Source organism: Phyllobates terribilis, unplaced genomic scaffold (assembly GCF_046119375.1).
Source record: "Phyllobates terribilis strain yellow unplaced genomic scaffold, ASM4611937v1 Scaffold_2__4_contigs__length_985480577, whole genome shotgun sequence".
Taxonomy (NCBI): domain Eukaryota; kingdom Metazoa; phylum Chordata; class Amphibia; order Anura; family Dendrobatidae; genus Phyllobates; species Phyllobates terribilis.
In genome coordinates this window covers 170,729,903-170,742,197 of record NW_027362762.1, presented here as the reverse complement: position 1 = coordinate 170,742,197, position 12,295 = coordinate 170,729,903, and the positions used below count along the sequence as shown (strand labels likewise).

Sequence of the window (12,295 nt, the reverse complement as noted above, 5' to 3'; positions counted from 1 at the left end):
TGACGCGTATTTGCCATGCGTTTTTCCAATGCACTGTATAGGCAAATACACATGCAGAAACGCACAAGAATTGGCCATGTCCGTATTTTTTCTGCGAGTAAAATCTGCTCAGAAAAAATCCTGACCATGTGCACAGAACTTGCAGAATGTCATAGGAAGTCATGGGATAAGGTATGCAATGCGTTTCTGGAGCGTTTTCGCGATGCAAATACGCACCAAAAACGCATCGTGGGCACACAGCCTAAGATCAATCTTCATCATGTGATTAACAACACAACTACGGTACCTTCCCACTACGTGCAAGTCAATTTTAAGTTATTAATAAATGGCATCTAAAATCTATCTCATTTACAAGGGCTCATAAAATAGAGGGGTATATAGCAGCCTGGAGAGGTATATTTTGGCCTAGGCTATTTTACACCCCTGGGTATAGTTTGCCCTAGGACAGTTTTTCCCCGGGGTTTACTTTGGCCTGGGCCAAACTATACTTGGGTTTAATCTGGACAGGGGTTAATTTGGCCTGTTCCATTGGGCGCCCCCACAATGATGTACAGTATATTTACGTCATTTTGTGCTAAGGTGTTAAGATTAAGATTAAAATCCATTTTTTTTATTTTGTAGTGATTTCAAGCTCATTTAATCTGCAGCAGAGGAATCAAGTTTTTTTTTGTTTTTGCTTTTTCACATTTTAACAAATGTATAAAAAAAACTCAATCTAGCAAAGTGCAATAAACAGTTTGACACTTTATTTTATAAATCTTATATTACATAATTTTTGTATTTGCAAAATAAACCTGGCAATAAAACAACTACACAACTTTGCAGTACTTTTGTTCCCTTCATGAAGATTTAGGGTAGGAAATTCAATCTCCCCTGAATAGCCAAAACTGCCTGTTAACATTTCACTAAGAAATAGAGTATATTTGAGGCGTATTACTATCTACTTAACTACTATACAAGTCTAGTATGAACACAAGTGAAGCCTCTGGGGGTGTACAGGTTGCTGTAATACTTGGACCCTAGACACCAAGATTATAAATGGCACATGTCAGTTTGGGGGTCCTGTTACACAGTTTACATTGGGCTACTTCTTTGTACACTGACACTGATTGAGCCAGATCAGATCACTTCTAATATTTCCTAACATGCGCTGGCAAAATGAATGTGGGGATCTGAATGAGTGTAATTATGTAAAAAAATAAAATTTAAATATAAAATGATTTTTGCTCAAGTTTCTGTGTTTTCTTTCAAGTATAAACCCTTAATAGCCGGATTGTGCAGCCATATTCCATCTCTCCCCCCAACTGTTATAACTGAGATTTGGTGGGCTGACAAGAAATACAAGGATGGTGGATGATAAAAAAAAAAAATACAAGATCAGACTACATAAACCTTACTTGTAGTCTGTTACTATGGAAACATAGTCTGTATTGGAGTCTATAGGCACAAAACAATTTTTAATTAAAAGTTATATTTTACTTTATTTTAAAATTATTTTGAAAATTGATTTAAAAGTATTATTTTAGTAAAATTATTTTTTTTGCAACTTTATGCACTGGAGTAATAAAAAAAATGTGCATGTTTTCAGATGGATCATCCCTTTAGGTGGTATTTGGTGAAGATGATGTAGTACAATAAAATTGCAAATGATTGCTTATGTCTGCTTCCTTAATCCTCTGTTCTGAATAAAACAAAATATTTATAAATATTCTGCCTGAAATGATCATGTTACAGTACATATATGTATGGACCTTATTTAGCTCTCATTAAAGTAGTTGTTTCAACTTCTTATGACTAGAGTGCCACACCACCAGAATTGGTGACCATAAATGGTCCGAGCAAGTGCTCAAGTGCTGGAGCATTATTCGCAGCGGCTCTCTACAATGACTAATAGAGTAGGGGGCCCTAAGAAGGAGACCATTTTCTTTGACACCCATATGCCCTGTCAGGGACAATGAATTTAAGCCTAGGTCCATTTTCAAGTATGATCAGTAGAAATAAAAGATTGATTTTAAAACAGGCTTGATAATGCCCCCTTGTGTATATTTGTATTCTACACATATTTCTTTAATTTTACACCCTATTCCACGCAGTGAGACTCAACAGGCAGTGTTGGTTAAACCTGCAGGCATTTTAAGTTCCTATAAAACACGTTCAGCACTGAGGAATGGATATAAAGATGTCAGGCACAATCACAGCTTCTACAAAAGTCACAGGAACGACTGAAAAAGTGAAGAAGCCAGAACAGCAAACCTAGATAAATGTACATTAATGCTGAATGTTTTTGTTTTTTTTTACTTTGTTTTCTTTTTCATTTTGTTCATTTTAACATTTAGTTTTACATTTTGGTGGCGTAAACAGGCAGTAATTCATGTTTGGGTTGTGGACATGGGGTAAGTAGACATAAAATATCATCTACAACACTTTGTAAAATGAATTTGCCATTTGTAAGAAATAAATATGCAAGAATGAATAAGGCAGATCAGAACTCCATGGCTGTATGTTAATAGTAACTGGGCAGCATTAGTAGCTTTAGGCCTTGCTCACGCAGCGTATGAGCACATATCTTCACTAGCTTTAAAGGAGTTGTCAAGTCTTCTGCTAAAAGTCGGCAGCCACTACATATGACTGCAGACCTCTGAATCCTCACAGTACGCTGTCAGGATTCTTCAGTTATGCTTCTGAAAACTAACGGTCAGTATATGATTTGAATACTTCTGGCCTCATTCAAACTAGACATGCTCTGTTCCACTTAATACAAGTGAATTGAGTGAGAACGAGCATGTCTAGTAGGAATGTGGCTGGAATTATGCATATCACATACTTGTGGTCATGTGAACGCCCAGTTTCAACAGTATTAACTGAGAAACCTGACAGTGTGCAATTTGTGCACATAGAGTAACTGCAGACTTTTAGCAGAAGACCAGACAACCCCTTTAACCCTAGAACGCATACCTGGGGCCTCGCAGGCCCGCCCTGTTAATTGTTTTCTATTTTCTGCAAGATTACTTTAGTTAGAATTTTGAAACTCTAGGTATTCCTCAGGAATATAGTTGTTTGTCATTTCCAGTTGTTCATTTATTTTTATGTTACAGGCATTTTCGGTATAGCAACTCTTTTTTGAAAATATCCATTTTTATGGTCATGCGTTCTAGGGTTAAAGTACATTGAAGACCATTTGTTTAGTTAAAATAGGCTCAAAATTATTTTTTGATTCATTTTCTCATAGTCTTTACAGTAGTCGGAGCTCCATTTTTTTTTGTACAGAACTCCAAATCTGCATCGAGAAAGAAAACCACCTGACCTGTCTGTAACCACGACTAGATCGAGCTAAGTGCATAGTGAACTAACTGAATTTTCTATTCATTTTGGTATCCAGCATGTTACCTATAATCTTTTATTGTACAATTTGCAAGTCTCAGTTTTTGAAAAATGTTTAACACTGCAGTCAGTCCATTTTCTATGGTGTTAAATCTGCTGGTTAATCTTCCAACATTCAAATAGCTACATCTAAATTTAGGAGGAAGGAACTCCTATCTTTCATAAATGCCAATATATATTATAAGCAATATATTAAAATAGGAGTACAAATATGAAATTGTAAATCAAATATAACAGTGAATAGTGAATTAATTATGTCACAGGGAAATAACCAAAAAAAATGTAAAAAAAAAAACACAATAGCAATGTTTAATATATTCTTCATCTCCACTTCTCAAACACATACAACTGCCTTACACAGAACAATATATACGATTTGTAAAGATTGCATTGTTAAGCTGTCATACTGCACGCAAAATGTAAAAACACCCAACCAATACCCTATAGTTCTAATAAACCAATAAATTAAACAGCTTTCCCAGAAGATCACAAAAGATACCGTAAACCATGTGCACGGCAAAAACAAGTTCACTACAGTTTCTGGGTGTCAGCTGTCTAGTTTTAAATACTATATAATTTTTTTTCTCAAAAATTTTACATAGAAACAAGTTTGCATAAAAAAAAACAACACTCCTTACTCATACATTCGAGTGCAATGCACCAACAGCTGTGAAGGCTTCAGGGCGGATTTAGAAATATATGTTCAATTGCACTGAGCTGAAATAATTCCGAATCATATCCCAATATATAATGCTGTAAATGTTGGTATTGGCACTTTTATAAAAGAAATAGAGGGCATGAACGTAAGTGAATGCTGCTATAGTAGACCTGATCCTTCCATGCATTCAAGTGAATGACCACATTGTAATACTACAACGTGTATTTTAATATATGGCCCGATTTATATAATATGCCCTAGAATAGTTTGAGGCAAGCTAACTTAGAGGTGAGCTTAACAATGATCTACCATGAAGGAACAATATACAAGAAGGGTCCTAGACACAGAATACAGAATTGAAGAATGTAGCTGGCAGTGTCCTGGGCTCTTCTAGCATACTAGACTATAATATATGGACAGATATAACTTCCCCCAAAAAAACCCAGCTGATTGCTTGGTGTTAAAGGAAACCTGTCATGTTAAAAAAATGGTATTAACCTGCAGATATGGGATTAATCTACAGAGTTGAAGCTGCTCGACACCTGCACTAAGAGCCCCGCTGCCGGGAGGAAATTAACTTTATTTTAGCCAGTACTGACTGACAGCCAGTTCTAATGGTATGCTGGCTTTCAGTCAGTGCTGAAGGCGCAGTTGCAGCCACCGCTCACTATGAACTGAGCGGGAACTGAGGCCACGCCGGGCCACCCCACCCCTATGACTGAAAGCCCAAGGCTGCCAGAACGAATAAAGTTAATCTCTTAGTAGATAGATGAAAGGCAGCACTCCAGCAAGCATTTCCAGTTGAAAAACTTTTATTGCTTCAAACACACATTAAAACCTGGAGCCGGGGAAGCAAAGTACTTTCTGGACGACGACCGTTTCACACCTGCCTGGTGCTTCAACGGGTCCAAATACAAACTACACGTGGGGGGGATGGCTCTTAAATAGAAAACACAAGATGGTACTCCGCTTCCCGGCTCCAGGTTTTAACGTGTGTTTGAAGCAATAAAAGTTTTCCAACTGGAAACGCTTGCTAGAGTGCTGCCTATCTACTAAGTGATACAAGACTTCTTTTTTCTGGGCTGAGCACCCTCTGATTTCGATCTCTGGCCGTCTGTGGACTGGCACTCATGGAATTCTGTGAAGGTGGGCGATCTGAAAAGTGCCGGTCTTTCTGTTTTTGTTACTCACCTGCTCTAAAGTTAATTTCTTCCCGGCAGCGGGGCTCTCAGTGCTGGCGCCAGACAACTTCAAAACGCTATTGATCTGCAGATTAATCCCATATCTGTAGGTTGATAGCTTTTATTTACATGACAGGTTCCTTTTAGAGGAAAAAGTAATTCGCCTTATGAGCAGCCCTTAGTGGTCGAAAATCTGATATGTTCTTTTTAAAGTAGTAGTGATTGTGGATAAACTCTACAATGTTCACAACTGTGGATTTATGACACATAGTCCCTTGCAAATGAAATAAGCATCTTGATTTGAAAAGCTGGCAGCTTCCTACTTCATGGTCGAGGACCTTCTAATCCAAATTAGAAGACACTGGCATGTTCACAGTGGAATCATGACTTCTGTTTTTATAGGATCTGTATTATGATGTAAAGGATACTTTTGGGGCCACTTTTTTTTACATACATGCTTGTATTTCATGCTAAAAAAAACATTTTTGTAATTGGGTTTCATTAAAATGAAATATTGATTGGCTTTGAGGGAATTTTTTGATTTCTTGACTGTGAAATTAGTTTTCAGAGAATGCGTCGGTAAGCTTGTTCTGAAAGGGAGTTTTTTACTCTTCTGTCATATTTGCAGCTCTGTGCTGTTTTATGACCAGAAAGATTAAGCTCAACTTTCACACAGTTATGACTCAAAAATCATCTGAGAGTGGCTCAATAAACACAGATAAAACAGTTACCAACTCCCCATCAGAATGAGCTCACTGATGGATTCTCAGATACCTCATTCTGTAGTAAGCAATAGTAATGGGAGCTATAGAATGAAAATGTAAATCAAACCCAACAACAAAAATGATTTTTAACCATAAATACAAGGATTTAATTAAAAAATAATTCACCTGAAGGTGTCCATATCCTTTAATTTTTAACTTATTGTAACAGACCACATTGAGTTAATTCATCTTTTTTGCTCTAACTGGAGATAGTAGTGTAGCTTGCTATATTTATGTCAAAAAGCAACAGAAATGTGATAGAAAATAAGAAGTGGCTATCAACTTTTATTAGACAAATGCATACCAATATTTGGCATTCTTTTACAGTTTCATATATCTGGGGCATATGCATGGAGGCACTCCATAAATCCACACTGAACATAAGCCCTGAATACAGTGTGAACTAAGTCTAAAACGAGATGCGCAAAGTCTGGGGTAGAAATTTGTGTCAATTTGGGACAAAACTAGAGTAAAATGTTTATAAGATTACAAGAAAGCAAAAGGCAGTGACAGCAGAACAAACTCTCTAATGTCTACTACTTTCTATTAAAAGAAGCTAAACAAAGAAGCATAAAATAATCTGTTACAGATTAAATGCCTGCCAATAAATAAAAATATTTTAAATTAAGTCAACAAACTTTTTGCTTTTCCTTTTAACTTCTATTAAAATATAATTTTATTTAGATTTTTTTCTATGATAAGACTGATGGAGCTCATGTATATTCATTTCCAGAAATGAAATAAACGGCATCATTTGCACTTCATAGTAAGGGCGGGGAGGGAGTCCTGAGCCATATTGGAAGAGATAATGGTATGTTGCTTAATTTTAGGCTGTATTCATACTTGAAACATGACTAGATGTCATATGGGATCCATAAAAGATTTGACAGATGCATTATGATTAGTGATGAGCGAGCATGCTCGTTACTCGAGATTTACGAGCATGCTCGGGTGTTTTCCGAGTATCTTCAGCATGCTCGGGTGTTTTCCGAGTATCTTCAGCATGCTCGGGTATTATGTTTGAGTCACGCTGTGCGCATGATTTGCGACTGTTTGACAGCTTTAATACATGTGAGGAATGCCTGTTTCTTAGGCATTCCTCACATGTATTAAAGCTGTCAAACAGTCGCAAATCATGAGCACGGAGTGACTCAAACATAACAACATAACATCCGAGCACACTGAAGATACTCTGTGAGCACCCGAGCATGTTCACCGAAAGGGTTAACAGAACATTCTTGCTCATCACTAATTATGATCCTATTTTTATGTGGCCACAAACCACAGACAGCAATTTAATGTTCTTTTGTGGCCTTTAACTACTATGCTCTGTAGGCACGTATCTTTATAAGATATCCATCTACCATAATGAATACTGCATTGGCTCAGTCTTGAATCTTGCACAGACAGTACACAAACTAATTTAGTGTCAATCGTCTCTATTACTGACTCTCCATCTTAGGACTCAAAAACCATAAAATCAAAGTCTATCTAACCCAATTATTTTGGTGGGATCCACCAACTACCGTATATTAAACCACTTAGAGTTGTGACGGTCTTTGTCTTTATTATAAGAAAAGAGAGGGTTCAAATTTTACTCGTTTTGCACATTTCGCAAAATTTTCTAAATAATTGAATAAAGTTAAGAATAATTTTAAAAGCAAATAAGTCTAAATAGTGTGCTAAGACTTACTAACAAATAAGAGCACCATCCTCACTGCCATTTACATAGGACGTGGCTGAAGACCACTGCCTCACCCCTTTACTAATGTTGAGATGCGCTCACAGGAACGACATATACAAACATGTTAGGAAGTGTGAACGCTTTAGTCTCTTACACTGTTAAGACATATTTATTAGTATACAAGCCTTGTAATTTCATGGATACACATTGCACAAAATTTTATGGAACATATGGTTTAGGATCTAAGGTGTAACGTTTATTTTTGTGGAGAGTGACATGCCGACCCTGGCATGACAATGTAAAGAGACTTATATGCCGTGCAATGCATATTTAATTTCCCAGAGCAGCATTGCACGGTGTATAAGTCTCCTCACATTGTCATGCCAGGGTCGGCAAGTCACTTTCCACAAGGAGAAAAGTTACCTCTTAGACCTCAGTCCAGAGCCTCTCGCCCAGCCAAATTAGATCTCATACTTTGCACTGATGAGGGGCAATACCCCGAAACACCGTGTGCGCAAATTGAGATTCTGCTTTGGCTTTAATTATAAATCATATTGCAAGGCTTGTTAAAGGTTCGATTGTTTCTTTTATGATCGCTGCTTCCGACAGGTGGCGCTACAGACTTCTAGTCCTCTTCCTCTCTAAAGAGGCCATTTGCATATAGAAAATTTGGGAACTTGTGTCTGCTTTCTGTCATACTTTTTGGAATCTCCAATAGATGGTGTTACCTTCACCACTGGTGAAGTTATAGTCTCGTCACTAGGCCAAGGCTGCTGAAGACTGACAGAACAACATGTGAGTAATAAAGAAGAACAGCACTTTGCTTACTGCAAGATTATTAATGCTTTCTCAAAATTAGTCCTGTATTTAGTTTATTGGATTATTAATCTGTAATGTCTCAATCAGCATAAAGCCTAGTGCACATGGCCATACTAGAGATCTATGTTATAGAGGTCTATAATATGGAGGCAGTAGCCTGCTATCGGCTATTACTGTGCCCCGTGGTGCAGCTGGTAGCGTGACGGGTGCAGAAGTAGCAGTCACGTCCAGGCCCTACAGCTTAAGGATCCCAAGTACTAGAAATGACACATGGAAGGTGGCGGGCCACATGTACTCCAGCTCAAGAGCTTCAACTTCTAATTCTTACTCTATCTCTGTAAAACTCAAATGTTATTACTCTAAAATTACAAGAGTGAAAAAAACTTGTGACAAGATTCATCACAATACATATTTATTGAGGCCCTATTTAACAAAGCAAGTTCTACTCTACAATGTATACCCATAGGTGGTCTTCAGCTATGACGTCACACAATATTGCCTGTACACAGCATAACATAGCATTTTTTTTCTGTTTCTTCTATAAAAGTGCAAACCTCTAGGAGATAAAGAATTGACATGTATGTCCCTGGCTGGCCACATTTATTCATACATTCCTAGGATAGCAGTAACCTGCAATGTATAAAAAGCCCCACCTTGACCACTGAATCTGGGGGTTACATTGGTGAATTTCACACACTGTATGTTTAGATAGAATTGCCTGGTGTAAACAATGAAGGACGGGGACTGTTCAGTTTTACTGTTCTTTCAGTAATGAAAGAATTAAGGCATTAAATACTACTATGCTGGATCACAGCAACAAGGGGAGGTCAGCTGAAAACATTACAATGGGCAAATATCATGGAGATGGCTGGCATTAATCAAAATCTTTCAAAATATACATACACCATCAGTATATACACTGGACTCTGGCTTTTTTTGTATGACAAATTACACATTAGCACGGAAGAGCAACCAGACAAGCTTCCACTGGCCACAGTCATTGATCCAAAGCCCGCCTTCAGTGATATGGCTGGCTATACAAGAGCAGTCCGGGAATCAGTTCTTATAATGCTGGAACAACTGCTTTTTCTCCTCAGGATAGGGGTGCTCATAGAACTTGTGGGCTCATTGGGGCATCCATGTTGAAGGAGGATATCCACACACTCTTGACTTCCAGCTCTCCTAGCATGGAAGAGGGCGGTATGACCATTAATGTCCTTGGCCTTCACGTCAACACCATACTGTTGGAATAAGATAGGGTACGTCAGTGTAAACTTTATGTGGCGTGTATTTAGAAAATACAGTACGTTAAAACAGTGTTTCGCAAACTCCAGTCCTCACGGCCCCTAACAGATCATGTTTTCAGGATTTCCTTAGTGCTACACTGTTGATGGAGACTGTGACAATTTCTGATGCCTTGATGATAATTCCAATATATGTGCAATACTAAGGAAATCCTGAAAACATGATCTATTGGGAACCGTGAGGATTGGAGATTGGGAAACACGGCATTAAAGGATCACCGAAGCATAACTCCTCACCCAGACAAGCAATTGTGTGATGACCACATGGGGCAGCTCACAGGCCAGGTGAAGGGCAGTCCGCCTTTCTCGGTCTCCTGTGGCGCTGTTGATCTGCTCCTTCTTGCTATGGGCAAGGAGGAGTAAGACACTGGCAAGGTTTTTGTCTTGAACTGCTTTGTAGAGCTGCTTTACCAATGAGATGCCAGGGCTTTTTAATGGAGCCAAAAACAACCGCTGCTCGTACTTTGCTCTTATCCATGACTCTCTCTCCTCTCTGAATAATAAATGAGAAGTAATCCGTGAAACAGAAAATCATAGCTGATAACAAATAAACATTTTTTATGGGAAGGGAATCGGTTAGCAGATTTTTGCTGAGAGCAGCATTGTGTCATTGTTATTCCAGTGATGTGTCCCTTACTGGGCTGCTTGTTGCAATTTCAAAATCAGCTGGAGATTATCTCTAGAGGACTAGTTTTCATGTGCCATGTAGTCCTCCTGCTCTATATAACCTCGCCCCAACTACTGATTGGCAGCTATCTGCCAATGTACAGTGTACACAGAAAGCTGCCAATCAGGTGTGTGGGTGGGGTTATACACAGTTCAGCATTCAGAAAATTGCTAGAGCTGCAGCAAACAAAACAGTGATTTTATCAAAATTACATCAACCAGTAAAGTGAGTGACATATTGCAGGAATCAGGGAAGCAGTCCCAACTTTATGCTGCTCTCAGATTACATAGCAAAAACTTGGTAATAGAATCTGTCACCACCTGGGCAATATCAGACCTCTACTATGGTCATACAGGGTATAGAAAAGTAAATCTATACTTACCTGTATGGCCCATAGCAGAGGTCTGATTACAGAGAAGAGCACTTTAATCAATTCTTTTTTCCACAGGCTTGGCGTCCTATGTGCTTATTATTCCCCTAAATACCCTCGTCTCTGCTTAATTATCATATCCCCCCCTCCCCTGCACGTCACAGTGCCCTGTGACGTGCACTGTGCTCCCCCTGACCCCATCTACCTGTGCTCTGCGCCGCAGGTTTCTATTGCGCAGGCGCCGGGGGGGTCACTGTCACTGTCACTTTAAGGCGCCTGCGCAATAGAAAACTGCGGCACAGAGCACAGGTAGAATTGATTAAAGTGCTTTTTTCTGCAATCAGACCTCTGCTATGGGCCATACAGGTATGTATAGATTTACTTTCTATAACCTGTATGCCCATAGTAGAGGTCTGATATCGCCAGGGGGGGTGACACATTCCCTTTAAAAGGAACCAGTCAGATCCATGACTGCCCCAACCACCTACAATTGAAGTATGTATGATGATTCCTTTAACATTATAAAAGTAACATTATTTAGGCACATGAAATACCTTATTATGCAGCTACTAGTTATGTGCTAATAAAGCAGGACTTGTCCAGCGTGGCACCATTTCCCCCAGAATAGTCCTCCCTGGGCGTGAATGACAATCTCCATAAAATCCCCGTCATGGTAGGGCTGTTGGAAATCCCATGCATGGTCACAACATGGTCCTATGACAGGCAGTGTATGGAAGCTGTCAATCATGCCAGTGGTATGATTAGAGAATCTGAACAAGGACTAGTCTGGTGGAAGAGGAGCCCTGCTGGACTGGTCCTGCATGATATGCAGAAAATATATATATGTTATAAAATATACATAAAATATCTTATTAGAATAAAGGAATTGTGATGCACACCACTATATTAGTGGTTTGGAATAGTCAGAAAATCTAGCAGGTTCCCTTTAAGTGTTACAGAATTAGGGGGTCAAAACATGCTTCTGCAGCAATGTCAAGCCTTCAACACTGTATCATAGGATACAGCGGCATACAAGCTACAGTACATAATGAGCAGAATATTTTTTTATTTACAGTCCAGATGTTGTTGTGAGTCCCTAGGGAAGAAGACCCCTAAGCAATTGCCTAATTCTCCCACCACCACAGGCCCTGCTATACTGGTTTTTAATATGGAAGTAAAGCAGAATAGTAATTTAGTAAGTACTTGCTACTAATATACTTATGAAATAAATTACACACAATAATACAATGTTACTATATTAAATGTATTAGAATTATGTTAATTTATTTGATCCACATGTATTATATTGATTTGTGTGATTTAATGTATTATTTTGTATAATTTATTTTATTAGTACATGAAATTTATGGGATCCATTTATGGATTTATTAGATAAAAATTGAGGACCTCGACCACTTGGCTATAAAGCTAGCTTTACATACAGGGAAGAAAAAAGCCATATCTCAG

General features: G+C 38.4%; 1 protein-coding gene across 3 annotated transcripts in view; it reads right to left on the bottom strand.

Annotated features, from left to right (window-relative positions):
* Nucleotides 1-1,490: 1,490 nt before the first annotated feature.
* Nucleotides 1,491-12,295, bottom strand: part of AGAP2 (ArfGAP with GTPase domain, ankyrin repeat and PH domain 2) — a 404,081-nt gene continuing 393,276 nt past the window's right edge. For all 3 annotated transcript variants that reach the window (XM_073663273.1, XM_073663271.1, XM_073663272.1), the window contains 2 exons: nt 10,029-10,284; nt 1,491-9,728 (listed from right to left, as the gene is read on the bottom strand). In XM_073663273.1, the coding sequence (XP_073519374.1) occupies nt 9,522-9,728; nt 10,029-10,284 (463 nt within the window). In that variant the 3' untranslated portion in view covers nt 1,491-9,521. The remainder of the gene's footprint in view (nt 9,729-10,028; nt 10,285-12,295) is intronic.